Raw genomic sequence first — 22,241 nt, 5'->3', positions numbered from 1 at the left:
TCAGTGTCTTATAATTTTCTGCATACAGGTCTTTTGTCTCCTTAGGCAGGTTTATTTCTAGATATTTTATTCTTTTTGTGGCAATGGTAAATGGGAGTATCTCCTTAATTTCTCTTTCAGACTTTTCATCATTAGTGTATAGGAATGCAAGAAATTTCTGTGCATACATTCTGTATCCTGCTACCTTATCAAATTCATTGATTAGCTCTAGCAGTTTTCTGGTAGCATGTTTAGGATACTCTATGTATAGTATCATGTCATCTGCAAACAGTGACAGCTTTACTTCTTCTTTTCCAATTTGGATTCCTTTTATTTCTTTTTCTTCTCTGATTGCTGTGGCTAAAACTTCCAAAACTATGTTGAATAATAGTGGTGAGAGTGGGCAACCTTGTCTTCTTCCCGATCTTAGTGGAAATGGTTTCAGTTTTGCATCATTGAGGACGACGTTGGCTGTGGGTTTCTCATACATGGCCTTTCTTATGTTGAGGAAGATTCCTTCTATGCCTACTTTCTGGAGGGTTTTTATCATAAATGGGTGTTGAAGTTTGTCGAAAGCTTTCTCTGCATCTATTGAGATGATCATATGGGTTTTCTCCTTCAGTTTTTTAATGTGGTGCATCACGTTGATTGATTTGCGTATACTGAAGCATCCTTGCACTCCTGGGATAAACGCCACTTGGTCATAATGTATGATCCTTTTAATGTGCTGTTGGATTCTGTTTGCTAGGATTTTGTTGAGGATTTTTGCATCTATGTTTGTCAGTGATATTGGCCTGTAGTTTTCTTCCTTTGTGACATCTTTGTCTGGTTTTGTATCAGAGTGATGGTGGCCTCGTAGAATGAGTGTGGGAGTGTTCCTCCCGCTGCTATATTTTGGAAGAGTTTGAGAAGGATAGGTGTTAGCTCTTCTCTAAATGTTTGGTAGAATTCGCCTGTGAAGCCATCTGGTCCTGGGCTTTAGTTTGTTGGAAGACTTTTAATCACAGTTTCAATTTCAGTGCCTGTGATTGGTCTGTTCATATTTTCTATTTCTTCCTGGTTCAGTCTCGGAAGGTTGTGCTTTTCTAAGAATTTGTCCAATTCTTCCAGCTTGTCCATTTTATTGGCATAGAGTTGCTTGTAGTAATCTCTCATGATCCTTTGTATTTCTGCAGTGTCAGTTGTTACCTCTCCTTTTTCATTTCTAATTCTATTGACTTGAGTCTTCTCCCTTTTTTTCTTGATGAGTCTGGCTACTGGTTTATCAATTTTCTTTATCTTCTCAAAGAACCAGCTTTTAGTTTTATTGATCTTTGCTATTGTTTCCTTCATTTCTTTTTCACTTATTTCTGATCTGACCTTTATGATTTCTTTCCTTCTGCTAAGTGTGGGGTCTTTTTGTTCTTCATTTTCTAATTGCTTTGTGTGTAAGGTTAGGTTGTTTATTTGAGATGGTTCTTGTTTCTTGAGGTAGGATTGTATTACTGTAAGTTTCCCTCGTAGAACTGCTTTTGCTGCATCCCATAGGTTTGGGGTCGTCGTGTTTTCATTTTCATTTGTTTGTAGGTATTTTTTGATTTCCTCTTTGATTTCTTGAGTGATCTCTTGGTTATTTAGTAGTGTATTGTTTAGCCTCCATGTGTTTGTATTTCTTACAGAGTTTTTCCTGTAATTGATGTCTAGTCTCATAGCGTTGTGGTGGGAAAAGATACTTGATACGATTTTAATTTTCTTAAATTTACCAAGGCGTGATTTGTGACACAAGATATGATCTATCCTGGAGAATGTTCCATGAGCACTTGAGAAGAATGTGTATTCTGTTGTTTTTGGATGGAATGTCCTATAAATATCAATTAAGTCCATCTTATTTCATGCATCATTTAAAGCTTGTGTTTCCTTATTTACTTTCATTTTGGATGATCTGTCCATTGGTGAAAGGGGTGTTAAAGTCCCCTACTATGTTTGTGTTACTGTTGATTTCCCCTTTTATGGCTGTTAGTATTTGCCTTATGTAGTGAGGTGCTCCTATGTTGGGTGCGTAAATATTTACAATTGTTATATCTTCTTCTTGGATTGATCCCTTGATCATTATGTAGTGTCCTTCTTTGTCTCTTGTAATAGTCTTTGTTTTAAAGTCTATTTTGTCTGATATGAGAATTGCTACTCCAGCTTTCTTTCGATTTCCATTTGCATGGAATATCTTTTTCCATCCCCTCACTTTCAGTCTGTATGTGTCCCTAGGTCTGAAGTGGGTCTCTTGTAGACAGCATATATATAGGTCTTGTGTTTGTATCCATTCAGCCAATCTATGTCTTTTGGTTGGGGCATTTAATCCATTTACATTTAAGGTAATTATCGATTTGTATGTTCCTGTTATCATTTTGTTAATTGTTTTGGGTTTTTTTATTGTAGGTCTTTTCCTTCTCTTGTGTTTCTTGCCTAGAGAAGTTCCTTTCACGTTTGTTGTAAAGCTGGTTTGGTGGTGGTGAATTCTCTTAGCTTTTGCTTGTCTGTAAAGCTTTTAATTTCTCCATCAAATCTGAATGTGATCCTTGCTGGGTAGAGTAATCTTGGTTGTAGGTTTTTCTCTTTCATCACTTTAAATATGTCCTTCCACTCCCTTCTGGCTTGCAGAGTTTCTGCTGGAAGATCAGCTGTTTACCTTATGGGGATTCCCTTATGTGTTACTTGTCGTTTTTCCCTTGCGGCTTTTAATATTTGTTCTTTGTGTTTAATCTTTGATAGTTTGATTAATATGTGTCTTGGCGTGTTTCTCCTTGGATTTATCCTGTATGGGACTCTCTGTGCTTCCTGGACTTGATTAGCTATTTCCTCGCGCCCTTCTCTGGAGCACCTTTAAGCAGCGCTCTTAATCCCCTCTCCTCGCGCACCAGGAAACAAAGAGGCAAGAAAAAGTCTCTTGTCTCTTCGGCAGCTCCAGACTTTTTCCCGGACTCCCTCCCGGCTAGCCGTGGTGCACTAGCCCCCTTCAGGCTGTGCTCACGCATCGAACCCCAGTCCTCTCCCTGGGATCCGACCTCCGAAGCCCGAGCCTCAGCTCCCAGCCCCCATCCATCCCGGCGGGTGAGCAGACAAGCCTCTCGGGCTGGTGAGTGCTGGTCGGCACAGATCCTTCGTGTGGGAATCTCCCCGCTTTGCCCTCCGCACCCCTGTTGCTGCACTCTCCTCCGTGGCTCCGAAGCTCCCCTCTTCGCCACCTGCAGTCTCCGCCCACAAAGGGGCTTCCTAGTGTGTGGAAACCTTTCCTCCTTCACAGCTCCCTCCCACTGGTGCAGGTCCCGTCCCTATTCTTTTGTCTCTGTTTTTGCTTTTTTCTTTTACCCTACCCAGGTCCTTGGGGAGTTTCTTGCCTATTGGGAGGTCTGAGGTCTTCTGCCAGTGTTCAGTAGGTGTTCTGTGGGAGTTGTTCCACATGTAGATGTATTTCTGATGTATTTGTGGGGAGGAAGGTGATCTCCGCGTCTTACTCTTCTGCCATCTTGAAGCTCCTCAGGAGGAAATAATTTGAGGAAGGCAGCTAGGTGGTCAGCATTGTCTTCTGCTAACTGACCTCTGATTTCTAATGGCATTTTATCTCATGTAAGTGTGTGTGTGTGCACGCACACGTGTGTGTACACATATATAATTAAATATACACACAAGTCCATTTTCATTCTAGTCCTATAGTAGAGGTCACTTGAGTTGGCCCTATGATTCACCACATACTTATTCAATAAGTATTTTGTCCATAGCTAACCCTGGAAGCAAACAAGTGACTCTAGATATCTTCTCAGGATTTCTAAATATTCTCTACTCTGAAGCAGGTTTTTGAAGATGGACCAAAAGACCACAGTCACACTCCTAGAGCTTGCTGCAAAGAGTCTGCTGAATAATGAGCCTGCAGCTATCCATGCCCTGGACGAAATCCCAAGAGACCTCTTTGTTCCATTGTTCAATGCTGCCTTCTTGGGTGGGCATAAGACGATGCTAAAGGCAATGGTGCAGGTTTGGCCTTTTCGCTGTCTCCATATTGGGTCATTGAACACACGAGAGTCCTACTATGACATCTTGGAAGCCATGATTGATGGTCTGCAGATCCTCCCTGCCCAGAACTCTTCCTCTTGGTAAGACTATGACCAGTAGAGACACAGGGAGTCAGCAGGAGGGTATGCTGTAGCCTGGGGCAGGGGGATACCTAACCGTCTCCCAACAGTAGCCAATGGTGAATACTGCAGTCTTTGCAGAGCTGTCGGTCAGCACTTGGGGTCACCTTCGGGACTCTATTGCCTTAGAGAGTTGATTATAGAACAGAGGTGTTTGAGGACACTATGAATGGATCTGAGTGCGATTACACAGAAGTGGAATATGGGCATTGAGACAGGGAAAGCCTGGAGGTGAAGGAGGGGGTGGGGAAAGGATGAAAGACGCTGCATTTGTGTGGCAAGAACTTCTTGGTGAATGGCAATGAAGTGAAAACCAGGGTTAAAGTGTTCTGTCCCTGCTTCTCATCATTGATCTTGCTGGGTTATATTAAAATCAGCTATCTCTCATGTGTTCTGTCTCTTCCTTTCCTTACAGGGGGCCCAAACTGAGGATCCTAGATTTAAGACGTGACCTGGTCTGTGAGACAATATGCTCTGAGATTGGGACCGCATTCCCTTTCTGTTTTCATTCATGCATTTACTCTCAGCACTCTATCTTTAATATAGAAGGCGCTCAGCATAGTGTCAGGTGCCTCGGGATTGGTAATTCCGGGTCTGAGCCTCATTCAGCTCAGGAACCCATGGAATTACTAGTGGATATTTCCCTCAATAGTACCGTGAGAACAGAGCAATTCCTCTCTTTTCTTTGTAGTAAAGTTCAGCAGAACCTTGGGTCCTTGCACCTCTGCTGCAGAGGTTTGCAAATCGATAGAATGTCTGCCCTCGAAAGTATCCTGCAGTTTCTGGATCTCGGGTGCATTGAGCACCTGGAAATGGATCAGGCTAATCTGAGTGAAGTCGTCACCCTTTTGGCTCGGGTGATCCACCTGAACAGCCTGACTCTGTGTAACATCCCCTTTAAATCTTATCAGAGAAGGACCTTCAGATCTTTTCTCCTCTGGCTTGGGCAGCTGGACAATCTCCAGGAGCTCAGCTTGAGTTTCTTCTGCCTCACAGATCAACTGCACACACTGCTCAGGTGAGGGGGTGGGGAAGAACCTGGGTTCCCTGAACACCTCATTGTTAAGACAGAAGAGACCATGCTTGGATCTTCCTAAGCTCCTTGTAACCCATTTCTCCTTTTGCCTCAGCATAGGCACTGCTGGGAGTTTGAACCTAGCCGGGGGAGAGAGGGCTACCTTATGGTGAGCAGCAGATGAGGTTAGAAAAGGAAGCTGTGCTCATTCATTCATTCATTCATTCAGTGGCCGTGGGCAGACACTATAATAAGTCTGTAAATATATTGGTGAAAAAGACTCAGTCCTTCTCCTATTGGACTTTACAGCTCTCTAGAGAGGAAGGGGAGGCATTCAGATGGAGAAACATTAAGCTATAGGACTAATGCACATGCCCATGGATGGGCCCCAATAGTTAACACTGCCAGATAATTTTGCTCCTGTATTTTCCCCAAGGCTTAGACCCTGAACTGAGAGCTTGTCATCTGGGAACTAGTCAAAGGAAACCCTCAGTTGGCTGCTTTCCCAGACCCGTCCTCGCCAAATTAGTGAATCAGATCCAACACTGATTATGTCGAATATACTAAGTGCATGCAATTTCTTCACTTAATCTTTCCCGCACTTCTGTATAGTAATTACTGCTGTGCACATTTTCAAGATTAAAACCCTGTACCTCAGGGTGGTAAAGTAACTGTCTCCGGGTCACAAATCTATAAAGTCTGATCCCAAAGTCCACATTGTTAACCACCTATTGCAAACCATGAACACAGTAGTTTATTCTAGAGCCTTAGGTACCTATAATTTGGGGCTCATTGCCCTCATTCTTCTGAAATAATCTTACTTTTTTCTCTCTTTAGAGTTGTGCCACCTCAGTTGGATACACTGTATCTACCTTTCTGTAGCCTTTCTAACAGAGATGTCACTGTCCTGTCCCAGAGCTCTCAGGCCACCCACCTAAGGGTATTGAGTCTCAGTAACAACCAGATCTTCTCAGAAGTTTATGAACCCTTCCAGACTCTGCTGGAGAAGGTCTCAAGCACCCTGCAACATCTGGAGATAAATAATTGTATGATAACTGATTCTACTCTCTCTGCCGTCCTCCCAGCCCTGAGCCACTGTACCGACCTCCGTGTCCTTAGCTTTGCCTTCAATCCCATTACGATGCCTGTGCTCAAGAGCCTTCTACAGCACTTGACATCCTTGATAAAGCTGAAGTACGTGATTTATCCTGTCCCTGTCCATTGCTACGAGGAATGGGATTTTCATGAGAGTTTGGACCGACAGAAACTTGCTGAAGTCCAGGCTCAGTTGGAGGCGATGCTGCACGGGGCACAGCGGGACGACATGACCTGGGCCGCTTATTCAAAGTGATGTCCACGGTACAAGGAGGTGTTTCAACACTGATGTGTGGCCATTAAAGCGTTCACTTTTTTTTTTTTTTTTCGCCTGAAACCCAAGTTTGTAGAGACACATATGTAAAGTTCTACTGTTCTAGGAAGCTGGGGTTAGGAACACTGGATATGTAAACTGATCTCTATAAAAGAGGAACTTTTAAAAGGAAATACAGGAATTTGAAAGGTCCTCTGGATCTCTTGCCCACTGCCCTCTACGTCTTCTGGTTACTAACCAGAGTGTTGGGTATGTGACGTAAGCTGACCCAGTCATGGTACATCATTTCCTTATCCACACTGATCGGTTCACTTATCCATTTATGGGCACTTGACACAAGTCAGATCAATTGAAACTCTTCCTAGAAGTGGTAGTTGTTGAATAATTTTACCCTCTAGGGACCTGCAAACTTCTTGTGTTTCTGATTACCTCAGGTGGCCTGTGAGAAACCACATGCAACTAAAAGGAAACAAACAAACTATGCCCACTACCTACTGGTATCTTCATCAGCATATTGCTGCCTGATTTCCCAGGTCTCAGACCCCTGGCTCAGTTATTCCTTATTCCACACACATTCACCAAGTATCTGTTATGATTTAGGTACTTTTCCAGGTGCTAAGAAAGATAAAGTCCCTGATCTCACTCAGAGTGTAGACATTCCTATGATTTATCAGTTTCTCTACTCTTTCTTAGAGGACTTGGGAAATTATTTATTCCCACGTAACACAGTATTTTTTCCACTTTTTCCCCTTATATAGTCTGCTCAATGATGTTGGCCTTTTTATGCTGTTGGATAGCTGCTCAGGCCTCAGGTCATGGCTTACATGTTACCTCCTCAGATAGGTTTTCTCTTACTTCCCCATTTAAGTAGATTTATTCTGCTGCTGCTTTTTCTTAATGTACCATGTATATTTCCTTCATGGTACACATTGTTGCATATGTATTTGCTCCCTCTGCTCTTCCACTAGAGTTGCACTGCTCGGTATGGTGCACAGTAACCATATGTGGCTTCTGAACTCTAGAAATTTGGCTACTCTCAAATGTGCTGTACCCTAGGTGTTGAATGCACACTGTGTATCCAAGAGTTAGTAGGAAACAAAGGGTGTAGAATAACTAATTGATAATTTACGTGTATTGTTTACATGTTGAAATGATAACATACTGCATATCAAAGGCAGTACAGATAAAAGAATGTAAATTAAATTCTTTATATCCTTACTTGTTAAAATGATAGCATTGTATTTCAAAGACTTAGTAAGAAAAATGTTGTAATAATTACCTGTTTATATCTTTACGTGTCAACGTGATAAAACATTGCGTTTCAAAGACTAACTGAGAGAAAATAAACTTAATTAATAGGTTGTTCCTACTGTTTATATGTTGAAATGGTAACATAGAAAATGTCAACGATCTGATAACAGAAAAGAATGGAAAAATAATTAGTATTTTGTGTATAGTGTTTCCTTGTTGAAATGATAACACACACATTTTAAAGACTCAGTAAAAAAGTTTTTACAATTATTTTTTCTTATTGCTTACATGTTGAAGTGATAAACTGCGTTTCAAAAACAGAGAAAATAATGTAAAAATTAATAATTAATAAAAATAGTTAATAACCTGTTCTTACCTCCATTTTGTTACTGCATTTCTGACTTAGAAAGACAAACAGGTTAAATGAATTGTATATGTTGTTGCTTTGTTGAAATGATAACACATGGCATTTCAAAGACATCATAAAATAAGAATGCAACAAGGCCACCAATACCCTGACACCAAAGCCAGACAAAGACACTACAGAAAAAGGAAATGAGAGGGCAATATCTTTGATGAATACAAATGAAAAGGTCCTGGACAAAATATTAGCAAAACAAATGCAACAATATATCAAAGGGACCATACACCATAAATCACGTAGGATCTATTCCAGGGTCACAAGGATGATTCAACATTTGCAAATCAATCAGTGTGAGACACCACATTAACAAAATGAAAGATAAAAATCACATGATTATCTCAATAGACGCAGGAAAAGCTTTTGACACAATTGAACATCCATTCATGACAACAACTCTCAACAAAGTGTGTATAGAGGGAACATGTCTCAACATGATAAGGGCATTTACGACAAACCCACAGCCAACATCATAGTGAATGGCGAAAAGCTGAAAGACTTTCCACTAAATTCAGGAGCAAGGCAAGGATGCCCACTCTCACCACTTATATTTAACATAGTATTGGAAGTCCTAACCACAGCAATCAGGCGAAAAAAGAAAAGGTACCCACACTGGAAGGGAAAAGGTAAAACCGTTACTCTTTGCGGATGACGTGATACTTTGTATAGAAAGTTCTAAAGCCTCCACCCAAAAACTATTAGAACTAATGAATGAATTCAGCAAACTTTCAGGATCCAAGATTAAAATACAGAAATCTGTTGCATTTCTATACACTAATAAAGAAATATCACAAACAGAAAGTTTTTTTTTTTATAACTCCGTTTAAAATCACGTTGAAAAGAATAAAACACCTAGGAGTAAACCTAACCAGGGAGGTGAAAGCCCTATCTGAAAACTATGAAACACTGATGCAGGAAACTGAAGATGAAGAAAGAAATGGAAAGATATCCCATGCTGTTGGATTGGAAGAATTAATATTGTTAAAATGTCCATACTTCCCAAAGCAATCTACAGATTTAATGCAATCCCTACCATATACCCATGCCTTTTTTAACAGAACTAGAACCAAGAATCCAAAAATTCATATGAAACCACAAAAGACCCCAAATTGCCAAAGCAATCTTGAGGAAAAAAAGGAGTGAAGCTGGAGGTATAACCAGCCCAGATTTCAGACTATGCAACGAAGCTAATCAAAACAGCATGGTACTGGCACAAAAACAGACACATCGATCAATGGAATAGAATAGACAGTCCAGAAATAAACCCATGCACGTATGGTCAATTAATCTACAGAAAAGGAGGCAAGAATATACAATGGAGAAAAGGCAGTTTCTTCAATCAGTGGTGTTGGGAAAACTGGTCATCTACATGTAAAACAAAGATTAGAACGTTCCCTCACACCATATGCAAAAATAAAATGGTTTAAAGACCTAAATGCAAGACCTCAAAACATAAAACTCCTAGAAGAGAACATAAGCAGAACGCTCTTTGACAAAAATCATACCAATATTCCTTTGGATAAATCTCCTAAAGCAAAAGGAATAAAAACAAAAATAATCTAACGAATCCTAATGAAACGTAAAAGCTTTTGCACAGGAAAGGAAACCATCAACAAAAATGAAAAGAAAACCTAAGGATTGGGATAAAATATTTGCAAATGATGTGACCGACAAGGGGTTAATATCCAAAATATATAAACAGCTCATAGAACTCAATATCCAAACAACAAACAACCCAATGATAAATGGGCCGAAGACCTGAATAGACATTTTTCCAAAGAAGATGTACACATGGTTAACAGGCACATGAAAAGATGCTCAGCATCGCTAATATTTAGAGAAATGCAAATCACAGCAACAATGACATATCATCTCGCACCTGTCAGAATGGCTATCATCAAAAAGTCTACAAATAACAAATATTGGAGAGGATGTGGAGGAAAGGGAATCCTTGTATGCTGTTGGTGGGAGTGTAAATTGGTGCAGCCACTACGGAAAACAATATGGAGCTCCCTCAAAAACTAAAAATAAGACTACCATATGATCCAGCAAATCCACTCCTGGATACATATACAGAAAAATAACAAAAGCATGGATTTGAAAAGATACACGCACCCCAAGGTTCATAGCAGCACTATTTACAATAACAAAGATATGGAAGCAACCCAAGTGCCCATCAACAGACGAATTGATAGAAAAATATGGCATACACACACACACACACACACAAACACACACAGTGCAATATTACTCAGCCATAAAAAGAATGAAATTCTGCTATTTGCTGCAACATGGATGGACCTAGACAATATTATGCTTAGTGAAATGTCAGATATAGAAAGACAAATACTGTATGATACCACTTATATATGGAATCTAAAAAATAGTACAAATGAATGCACATGCACAATGGAAACAGACTCACAGATATAGAAAACAAATTTTTGGTTACCAGAAGGGAGAGGGAAGGTAGGAGGGACAAATTAGGGGCATAGGTTTAAGAGATACAACTACTATGTATAAAATGGGAAAGCAACAATGATATACTGTATAGCACAGGGAATTATAGGCATTATCTGATAATAACTTGTAGTGGAGTATAATCTGAAAAAATGTTGGATCACTCTGCTGTACACCTAAAACCAATATAATATTGTAAATCAACTATATTTCAATTAAAAGAAGACAAAGGATGCAAAATTATTTAATAATCTGTTCATATTGCTTACATATTAAGATAATGCACCACATTTCAAAGACTTCCCAAAAAAAAAAAAAAAGAAAACTAAAATTAATTAACCATGGTGGTTAACACCATGCTTACATATAACATCTTTAGTTATGCCAGTCTGCTTTAAGATGATAACAGCTTAACTTTGATCATATGCAAAATCTCTACACTTTTACCTCTTCCCACCTCATTTTAGGTTATTGATGTCCCAGTTTGTATCTTTTATATTGTGAGTACTAATGAGTTATTGCAACTGTATTTCTTTTTAAAACTTTTGTCTTTCCGTTTTCATACTAAAGTTAAAAGTGTTTTACCCACCACCATTACAATGTTGGAGTGTTCTGAATTTGACTATATGCTTACTTTTACGTATGAGTTATATGCTTTCGTAGGTTTTCATGTTGTTAATTTTTTGTTTCCACTCAAAGAACTCCCTTTAGCATTTTTTGTAAGGCAGGTCGAGTGGTGAATAACTCCCTCAGCTTTTGTTTGTCTGGGAATGTCATCATCTATCTTTCATTTCTGAAGGACGGCTTTTCTGAATAGAGTATTCTTGGTGGTCGCTTGTTTTCTTTCAGCACTTTGAATATATCATCCCACTCTCTCCTGGACTGCCAGGTTTCTTTTCAGAAATCTCTTGATAGCCTTATGCTGTTCCCTTGTATATGACAAGTGGCATTTCTCTCACAGACTTAACAATTCTCTCCTTGTAAAGGGAACTCTCTTACACTGTTGGTGGGAATGTAAATTGATACAGCCACTATGGAGAACAGTATGGAGGTTCCTTAAAAACCTAAAAATAGAACTACCGTATGACCCAGCAACCCCACACCTGGGCATATACCCTGAGAAAACCATAATTCAAAAAGACACACGCACCCCAGTGCAGCACTATTTACAATAGCCAGGACATGGAAGCAACGTAAATGCCCATCGACAGATGAATGGATAAAGAAGATGTGGTACATATATACAATGGAATATCACTCAGCCATAAAAAGGAACAAAACTGGGTCATTTGTAGAGACATGCATGGACCTAGAGACTGTCATACAGAGTGAAGTAGGTCAGAAAGAGAAAAACAAATATCGTAGATTAACACATATATGTGGAATCTAGAAAAATAGTGCAGATGGACCGGATTGCAAGGCAGAAATAGAGACACAGATGTAGAGACCAAATGTATGGACACTAAGGGGAGAAAGTGGAGGGGGGCTGGGGGTGGTGGTGGGATGAATTGGGAGATTGTGATCGACATGTATACACTAATATGTATAAACTAGATAAGTAATAAGAACCTGCTGAAAATAAATAAATAAATAAATAAAATTCCAAAAAAAAATTGCCCTTCTCCTTTTGAATATGGATAATGAAATCTTGGAAGAGTTGATGTGCCTGGCCAAGGTCGTGTAGCCTGTGGTACCACTAAGTGGTAAAGCCATGAAACCAGGGATCCAGTCTTAAGATGTTTGATGCCATTACCCCATCTACTGAAAGATGACATTGTAGTGCAAAAATTAAAATGGCCGTGGCTGGTCTACTTCTTTATCTGCAATTAGAGTATAAGAAAAAATGTTGGGCTTCCCTGGTGGCGCACGGGTTAAGAATCTGCCTGCCAATGCAGGGGACACGGGTTCGAGCCCTGGTCCGGGAAGATCCCACAGCCAGGGAGCAACTAAACCCGTGGGCCACAACTACTGAGCCTGTGCTCTAGAGCGCATGAGCCACAATTACTGAGCCCGTGTGCCACAGCTACTGAAGCCCACGCACCTAGAGCCCATGCTCCGCAACAAGAGAAGCCACTGCAATGAGAAACCTGTGCACCGCAACGAAGAGCAGCCCCTGCTTGCCACAACTAGAGAGAGCCCGCACGCAGCAACAAAGACCCAATGCAGCCAAAAATAAATAAAAAGAAAAAAGAAAAAAAAGAAAAAGTGTTGAAGAAAGAAAACAGAAAATAACAAAAGTAAACTAAAGCAAAATGAAAACAAAAAGGAAAACAAACGAACAAAGAAAAACAACCCAGAAAAGCTATGTTCAAATGCTAAGTGTCATGAAGGAAAGTAAGGCTTGTCTGATAAGGTGACAGAGATGTGAGTTTAGTCAGGAAGGTGGTTATAGGGCTATCTGGGGCAGGCTGTTACAGGAAAACACATAATTGTTGGGGAACATGTTTGGTGAGTTAGGGTTAGAGGCACAAAAAAGAGGCTAGTGTGGCTGGAGAAAAATTCATTCAACAAATATTCAAGTATCCAGTGAACCAGGCATTACTTACTATAGGCACTTAGGATATGTTAATGAACAAACCAACAAAGATTCCTGCCCTCCTGGAATTTATATTTTTCCACCACGGGAGATGGCCAATTTACAAAACAGCATATGAATAAAGTGTATTGTATTCCAAAAGGTGGTAAACAATTGGGACCAGAAAAGGAAGCAGACAGGGAAGAAGTGGAATCAGGAGTCCAGGGAGAGGGTTGGAAACAAATACTATTAGCTATCCTTGCAATTGATAGGAGAGGTATCAGCGGGCGGCAGTTTTCTCCATTCCGTTGCTTTTGTCAAATAATGTAAATGCTCTGCTGGCTTTACTGCACAGAGGCAAGAATACATTTTTCCTATCTTTTGGTGGGGACTCCACCGCTTGTTTAATATAGCGGAAACTAACACACCACTGTAAAGCAATTATCCTCCAATAAAGATGTTAAATATAGATATAGATAGATAGATAGATAGATAGATATCTCTATCTATCTATCTATCTATCTATCTATCTATCTATCTATCTATCTATCTATCTATAGCAGAGCCCCAGGGACACTAAAGTCTGACGGCTTTTTGTCATCAGTGGCCACTCGTTTTAAAGTTCACACACCCTGTTGTGTAGCCTATCAATTTGGACGTCAGCTCTCTAGGTTTGAGACGGGGCCTGGCAGAAACCCTGGCCAGGCGTTGCCCAGGCCACGAGGAGAGACACTGTGCCAAGGAGATGTAGGAGGGTGGGGTTGGCGCCTGAGAAGAACCCTCTCACGCATAAGGTTCTCTCCCCTCGGTCCCTCTGGGTGGGGTCGGGAATCTGGCCCCGCCTCCCAGTAGATTGAGGGATAGGGGGTCACCTGACCTGAGCTGCACCAATCCAAGTCCTTTTCCGGCGAGTTTAACTTTGAGAGAGAAGCGTTAAGACGCCCAGTGCCGGAAACGCTGAGGCTTGTCGGCTGCGAGCTTCAGAGAGGGAGGAACGTGCTCCTACTGCTGGGGTCTTGGACAGCTCAAGTTTTTTCCAACTCTTGTTCCAATCAGGTAAGTTACAACAGCATTCTTTCTATAAATTACGCCTCTATTGACCTAAATTAAATTACCCAGGGTCAAGGTTTGGGGGTTAATAAGAAAGGCAATCGAACGGATTGCTCGGTCCACTGTCCTGTCCACGCTTCGTGCGTTCCTCTTTCCTCAGCTGTGATTCGCTTCAGTCGTGTGGCTAATCATTTCGCGCTCTCTCTTTAAAATCCCTCGATCAGCCTTCCGCTTCTTAAAAAAAAAAAAAAAGGTATTTCTCCTTTCCACCTCAGTTTTGTTTGCGGTTTGTTTCGATATCTCAGACTTTAAATTGTAAGTATTGAAATGTATGTCTCTCTCCCCCCTCCCCCACCTCTCTCTGTATCTCTCTGGTCTCTGTCTCTCTCTCTCTCTATGTATGGTATTCCATTGCTTTTATACTTAAAATGGTTATCTTCTGAAGAGCAGATAAATACTCATCTACATCTTGGAGATGACTGCACTTTCATTTATTTTAATGGGCTCTCTAAAGCAGTTTGAAATAGTTTTGTAATGGATGAGGCGGCTCGAGCATTTATCCATCCTCCTAACGGTATTTCAATTAGTTAAACTATTATTAAACAGTGTCGTTTATACAATAACCATTCCTTTAACCACTGAATTTTTTTTAATGCTTTATTTTGAAATAATTTTAGGCTCACAGATACTTTGCGAATCGTATAGAAAGCCTTCACCCAGATTTCCCTAATGTTAACATCTTACATAGCCATAGAAAACTTATCAAAATTAGGAAATTAACATTGATGCAGTACTATTAACTAATCTACATACTTTATTTGAATTTCACCATTTGTCCCAGTAATCTCATTTTTCTATTCCAGCCTCCCATTCTGGATACCACATTGCATTTGGCCGTCATTTCTCCTTAGTCTCCTCCAGGCTGACAGTTCCTTCAGCTTTCTGGGTCTTTCCCAATCTTGACGCTTTTGAAGATACCGGTCAGGTATTTTATAGAATGTCTGTCGACTTGGGTTTGTCTGATGTGTTCCTGTGATTTGATTGAACTCATACATTTTTGGCAACAATACCTGTTTTATTCTCCTCCCCTTCATCCCACTGGTGATGGAGGAATTTCCACCCTAGTGCTCTGGGGGTGGCTGAACACACGACACCTGACACTGGACAGATACTACCCACAGCAGCTTATTAGTAACGTTTACTCACAGCCTGGGGAGGAGGACACTGCTGGCCAGGTAGAGCCTCACAGGAGTCCTTCTCTGGAAGAGAGTGAACAAGCAGGGGCTGTGGGGGGCAGTCTGTAGTAGCAAGAGGACGAGGTGACCCTTGGGTCACATGGGAGGATGTGATTGGCTTGTTTGAATACTTCTGTGAGCTGGTAGGGAACTGAAACCCGATAGTCAGGGGCAAGCAGGCACTGTGGCTAGTTCCCATGTTAAGGCTGGTTCTTTGGCTAGGGGACCTTCTTCCTGGGAGCACAAAAGGGGACTGGGAACTTGTGGTTAGTCCATTTGAGACCCTCTGGGTTTTCCCCCGAATGTCAGGGCATACATGTCACTGTGCCTTAATTTTAGGTCTTATACCACGGCGCTGCAAAAGCGATTCTGTTCCCTTCTGCAAGCATCATGTGAGGGGGTCCATGGTGTCCATATGTTGTATTAATGATGATATTCATTTGCAACACTTGATTAAGGTAGGGACAACTGTGTTGCTCCATTGTAATGGTACTGTTTTCCTATTTGTAAGTAATAAATATCGTGTAGGAAATACTTTCAGGCTATGAAAATGTCCTATTTCTTCTCAGACTGTTATTCACGACTTTTGAAATCCATCTGTTGATCTTGCCTACAACAATTATGACTTAATGGTGACTTTCTATTTCCTTATTCCTACTACATTGGTTCATTGGAATTCTGAAGAGCTGTCTTTTCTCCCCCATTTATTTATTTATAAATTTTCAAGTTGTTTATAAAAATTGTGTTATAAAATTGATTTCAAGTTATTGAATCAAATAACTAATCAAATTATTTATGTCAGTATTGAATCATGAATAACTATGTTATATTGTGACTTATAATCAAATTATATCATTATTTAGTTTCTTGAATTGTTCCAGCTTTGGTGACCGCAAGCTCCTTTTGGTGGGGTCTGTGTTCTTTCAGCATGACCTGATCCTTTTCTGTGTACTCCCTTGCTGGCATTGTAAGGTATTCCTGTTCGTCTTGTGTTCTTGTCCCCACCACGGCCCTGAAATCAAAACACTTCTGCAAAGAGCCATGCTTCCTTTTCTTGGAAAATGACATTTAGAAACCAATATCTCAGTGTGTGTTCATTGCTATTGCGGTTTCATTGCTGCTACGTCCTCCCTCTCCATCCACAAATGAAGGAAATATACTGTATGTATATACTCGTGCTTACAGATACTTCTCAATTTCTCTACCTATATGTATAGATATTGAAAGCCAGGAGCTCATACTGATACTTCTAATTTTAATCCGTTGTAGCCTTGTTTGTAACTTCTTTGTCCGACCTGGCTCTCCTTATCTTCAATATTTACTTACTTGTTCATTCCTGATATATTCATGAAATAGTTGCAGAAATGCTACCCAATACACCTGTTAGAAACAGATTTGATAACTTGTGTTTGTGTACAGTTCTTTATGCCGTAGGCCTCAGAGGATGCAATCAAAGAAGTACTATTTTCCCAAGTTGCTTAGCTTAGCTATTTTCTTTCTCACCTCTTCAGTTGTGGTTAAGACATTCATTTGTAGTATAGTTAGGTTAATTTGTTGGTGTTTGTGTTTGAGTTTGCCTCCTCCCCACATCTTAGTTGATTTTAATTTTTTATTTAATTCTGGGGTATGTGAAATATTACTGTGATTCAAAGAGTCAGGGCTGCACAGAAACATCTATTAGACAACTGTCACTCTTTCCTCATGCCTTCTAACCCCCTCCCGTTCCCCACTTATTTCCCACACTCCCCCTGTAGATAACCAATCTCTTTAGTTTCTGGTTTAATCTTTCCTGTATTTACTCTGCACAAATGAACTGATACATATATGTGTTCTTATATTCCCTTGTTTATTAAATGAAGGACGGCATTTTATAATGCTCCTTTGCACTTTTCCTTTTTCAGTTAACAGCATTCCATTAAAAATCTCTTTATGCCATAGAGGGCTTCATTGTTTTTCTTTTTGTTTTTGTTTTTTTTACAACTGCATTGGACTCTGCTGACATATGTAGGGGCATTTAACTTGTTTTCAACATTCTGCAACTACAAACAGTGCTGCAGTGAATAACCTTAGGCATAAGTATTTTTGTGTTGGTGGAAATGGATCTTCAAGTTTTATTCCCAGCAGTAGTATTGTTGGGCCAAAAGTTAAGTGCATGTGTAGTTCTGTTAGGTATTTCCAAATTTCTCTCCAGAAGGGTTGTACTGGTTTTCACTCCCACTAGCTACTGTGACTGTTTCCCCACAGACTCACTAAGAGAACATGTTGCCCTACTTTTGTGACCTTTGTTGATGTGGTAGGTGAGAAATGATATCTCGGTATTGTCTTAGTATGCATTTGTCTAATTAAGAGAAAGTTTGACTATATTTTGAGGACTGTTTTATATATTTTTTGTGAATTTTCTGTTCATATCTTCTCCCATTTTTCTGTAGGAATACAGAGTTCTGTATATACTTGGACTATTATTCATTTGTCCGTGAGGCATGCTGCAAATACTTTATCTCAGTTTGTCAATCGCCTTTTGACTTAGTTATGATGTGTTTGCCGTACGTTAAAAAAATCCTTTGTAGTCACATAGATCGTTGTTTTCTTTCATTGCCTCTGGAAATTTGAGTCACAGTTAGAAAGCCTTTCCCTACGCTGAGGTTAAAGCAGAGTCCTGCCATATTTTCTTAAAGATTTTGTTATGGTTTCATTTGTTTAGATTCCTAACCCGTTTACAGTTTATTTTTGTGTATGGTGTGTGATATGGATCTACATTGATTCTTTTCCCAAATGTCTCAGTTGTTCCAGCATCATTTATTGAACGTCCATCTTTGCCTCAGTGATTTTAAATGCCCTTTCATCATATACTGAAATTTCCATATGTTATTGTTGTTTTTCTGGGTTTCCTATTCTATTTCACTGGACTATTTGTCTATTCATGTACCAGTACCACAGTGTTATAATTACCGAGGCTTTATAGCGTGCTTTAATGTCTGGTATCATTACTCCCCACTTATAGGTTTTCTTTTTCACTTATATCCTGGCTATTCTTGCATGATTTAAAAAAAATATTAATTTTATTATCCATGGATCTAACTCCATAAAAACACTTGCTGGTATTTTTGAGATTATATTAAATTTATACATTAGTTTAGGGAGAACCGACATCTTTTTAATGTTGAGTCATTCTATCCAAGAACATTGACCAATGTCTTTGTGCTTATTCAAGTTTCCTTCTGTGTCGTTCAGGAGTGTCTGAAAATTTTCCTTGCGTAGATGGTCTCATTAAGTTTATTTCTATGCATTTAAGCTTTGTTTTTGCTACTGTATATGGAATTTTCTCTACTAAAGTGTCCTCCAGCTGTGTGTGTGTGTGTGTGTGTGTACACAAAGACCACTGACTCTTGTATGTAACTTTATATCCTACTACCTTGCTGATTTCTCTGATTGTTTTACTTAATCTGTCATTGTTTCTATAGGGCTTTTCAGGTGTACGGTAATATCATCTGCACACAGAGGTGGCTTTACTTCTTGTTATTCATTCTCATAAATCTAATTGATTTCTCTAGTCAACTGACTAATGCTCGTAGTTGAAGATTGAACAGGAATGATATAATGGGCATACTTTTCTTGTTCCTGACCTTATTGGAAAACCTCTGGTAGTCCCCCACTAAATAAAATACTTGCATGAGGAGTTAATTATATATCTTTTATCATGTTAGGAATGCATCCCTCTTTCCCATTCCTTGAGGTTTTTCTTTTCTTAACATGAATGGGTGTTGAAGTTTCCCAAAGATTTGTTTGGCATCTGTGGTTTTAATCATATGATATTTGTCCTTAATTATATTACTATGGTGAATGATATCAGTGGAATTCCTAATATAGAACCAGCCTTGTATTAATGGAATAAATTGCACTTGATGACAGTATATTAGTTTCTAAATGTATTGTTGGATGTTTGCTAATATTCTATTTAGTATGTTGGTATCTACGTTTTACCTGTTAGCATCCTACTGGCTTCATAAAAGAAGTTAGGGAAGTTTCCTTCCTTTCTAATGTTCTTACATAACTCATAGAGCTTTGGTACTATTTGTTCTTTGATGGTTTACTAGAATTCACCTGTAAAACCATCTGAGCAAGGTGCTTCTTGGGGGTATTGCTGTAATAACTTTATTTCTTCTATGAAAATTGCCTAATTTAAGCTTTCTAACACTAGAACCAGAGTTTTGGTAATCTGTATTTATCTAGGAAGTTCCCTAAAATCACAAGATTTTCAAGTTTATTTGCATAGAGGTTGGCAAAGTAATCTCTTCTATTTTCTGTTTCAGTGATTATTTCTCCTTTGTCATTTATTATTTTGTCTATGTGTGATCTCTCCCTTTCTTCCTTCATCAAGCCAGCTAGGGGTTTGTCCGTTTTGAGAAGCAAGATTTCGTTTTTCTATTTTGTATCTCATTCATTTCTGCTTTTATGTTTTGCTTTCTTTAGTTGTTCTTTTTTTCCTAGTTTTTTTTTTGTTGTTTCATTTTTTGAGGCCATACTTTAATTCATTTATCTTCATTCTTCCATTTTTACTCATAAAAGTGTGTACTGTGTGAACTTGCCTCAGATCACTGCTCTAAATGTACCCCATAGATGCCGATATGTGGTATTTCATAGTCATTCTTTTAAAAAATTTCTTTGCAACTTGAGTTTGCATCTCCTCTTATATTCAACATTTTTTAAGAGAAGCTTTAAAAATTTTTTTCAGGTGGAAAGGCCTTTCTGTTTTCAATTTTTGTTACCAACTTTTATTGCATTGGGGTTAGAGAGGATTGTTTGTACTATTTCTACTTTATAGAAATTAATTATCTCAACTCTGTGAGATAATTATGATGCATTTTTGACAAGAATATATTCCCTATATAACATTATTGATTAGCTTTCTCTTTTTTTTATATGACTTGATCAGCCTTAGACTGAGTTTGGTGTATTAAATCTCCTACTGTTTCTGTTTCCTGTTGTTGTTATTATTATTATTTTATCTACGTCTTCTTGCATGTTTGCTTTATAAAGGTGTTTGTTTGTTATTGGTGCATAAATATTCCTAAGGCTTATATCTTCATTGTGAGTTTTGGCTTTTATCATTAAGACATGTTTTTGGTCCCGTTTAATGCTTTCTTAAAATCATCCTGAACCACCTGTTTTCTTAACACTTTACTCTCTGGTCTATGCATTTTTTCCTCCAGTATCATTTAACACTCACCTAGTGCATTATGATAAAAAGTTTGTTCTATTTTCTTCTACTTCTCTCCCTTCTCTCATTTTTAGTTGCACAGTTTCCGTGTTTTTTTTCACAGCATAAAACTTTTGTACATTAGTCTTCTCCCCTTTCCTCCACCTTGATTTTATTATTGTGTGTAAAATACTCACCATTAGGTATTTTGGTGAAGTTTTCCTTCTCATCGCAGTGGGATCACAATCCCAGTTCCTCTTTTAGATTACTTGGCAAACATTCTGTAAAGAGAAGTATAGGAAATATTGTAAGTTCCTGGGTCACAGTGTCGCTGTCACTCTACTCTGCTACTGGAGTGCAAAAGCGTTCATAGACAATACATAAATGATTGATCATGGCTTTGTTCCAATAAAACTTTATTTACAAAATCAAGCAGTGGGCTGGATTTGGCTCAGTGGGCCAGCTTGCAGACCCCTGCTCTAGTAGCTTCCTTAGGAAGGGCTGAGGGGTGCAGAATTTCCCAAGTTTCTACAAGTTGAAAAGCTTTTTCTGTAGGCTGTGATATTTAAAGGACACCCCAGTTGGTTATAAAATCTTTGCTTCAGCCTTTCTTTTTAGTCAATCTCTGTCTTTTGATTTTTTAAAATATTCTATTTAAGGTGGGTTTCATATCCTCCAGTGCTTGCTTGAGTATAATTAATTTTGTTTGGAGTGTTGACTTCCAGTCTTTTTCTCCTTCATGGTTGTTTAATATGTGTGCACTTTTGTTTCCTTATCTTTTTTTTTTTTTTACAAAGTTTTGTATGGAATTCCCTTCCTTCTGTTCATCTGTATGATATTGGTTTTTCAACAAGATTCCTAGTTTAATAATGTGATATGTGTTTTATTGTTTGTAGAGTTTTTGATGATGGCCATTCTGACCGGTGTGAGATGATATCTCACTGTAGTTTTGATTTGCATTTCTCTAATGATTAAAGATGTTGAGCATTCTTTCAAGTGTTTGTTGGCAATCTGTATATCTCCTTTGGAGAAATGTCTATTTAGGTCTTCTGCCCATTTTTGGATTGGGTTGTTTGTTTTTTTGATATTGAGCTGCATGAGCTGCTTGTATGCTTTGGAGATTAATCCTTTGTCAGTTGCTTCATTTGCAAACATTTCCTCGCATTCTGAGAGTTGTCTTTTTGTCTTGTTTATGCTTTCCTTTGCTGTGCAAAAGCTTTTAAGTTTCATTAGGTCCCATTTGTTTATTTTTGTTTTGATTTCCATTTCTCTAGGAGGTGGGTCAAAAAGGATCTTGCTGTGATTTATGTCATAGAGTGTTCTGCCTATGTTTTCCTGTAAGAGTTTGATGGTGTCTGGCCTTACATTTAGGTCTTTAATCCATTTTGAGTTTATTTTTGTGTATGGTGTTAGGGAGTGTTCTAATTTCATTCTTTTACATGTTGCTGTCCAGTGTTCCCAGCACCATTTATTGAAGACACTGTCTTTTCTCCACTGTATATTCTTGCCGCCTTTGTCATAGATTAGGTGACCATAGGTGCGTGAGTTTATCTCTGGGCTTTCTATCCTGTTCCACTGAGCTATAT

At 39.1% G+C, this 22,241-nt stretch overlaps 1 protein-coding gene across 1 annotated transcript; it reads left to right on the top strand.

The window, feature by feature from the left end:
• Nucleotides 1-3,803: 3,803 nt before the first annotated feature.
• On the top strand, nucleotides 3,804-6,880 carry LOC309652697 (melanoma antigen preferentially expressed in tumors-like). The gene is made up of 3 exons (XM_082446731.1): nucleotides 3,804-4,103; nucleotides 4,558-5,160; nucleotides 5,995-6,880. Exons 1-3 carry the CDS (start codon nucleotides 3,814-3,816, stop codon nucleotides 6,506-6,508), a joined length of 1,407 nt encoding a protein of 468 aa, XP_082302857.1. The 5' UTR covers nucleotides 3,804-3,813; the 3' UTR covers nucleotides 6,509-6,880.
• The last annotated feature ends 15,361 nt before the right edge of the window (nucleotides 6,881-22,241 follow it).

The sequence above is a fragment of the Balaenoptera physalus genome (genome assembly GCF_965194825.1).
Source record: "Balaenoptera physalus genome assembly, chromosome: X".
Classification (NCBI taxonomy): domain Eukaryota; kingdom Metazoa; phylum Chordata; class Mammalia; order Artiodactyla; family Balaenopteridae; genus Balaenoptera; species Balaenoptera physalus.
The sequence above is the reverse complement of the archived record's forward strand: the minus strand, read 5'-3'. Positions and strand labels throughout refer to the sequence as shown.

Excerpts from the sequence above, each read along its gene's own strand:
- LOC309652697 (XM_082446731.1), top strand. The coding sequence starts at position 3,814 with ATGGACCAAAAGACCACAGTCACACTCCTAGAGCTTGCTGCAAAGAGT. Across the intron at positions 4,104-4,557 it reads GCCCAGAACTCTTCCTCTTG|GGGGCCCAAACTGAGGATCC; the intron begins GTAAGACTATGA and ends CTTTCCTTACAG. Across the intron at positions 5,161-5,994 it reads CAACTGCACACACTGCTCAG|AGTTGTGCCACCTCAGTTGG; the intron begins GTGAGGGGGTGG and ends TTCTCTCTTTAG.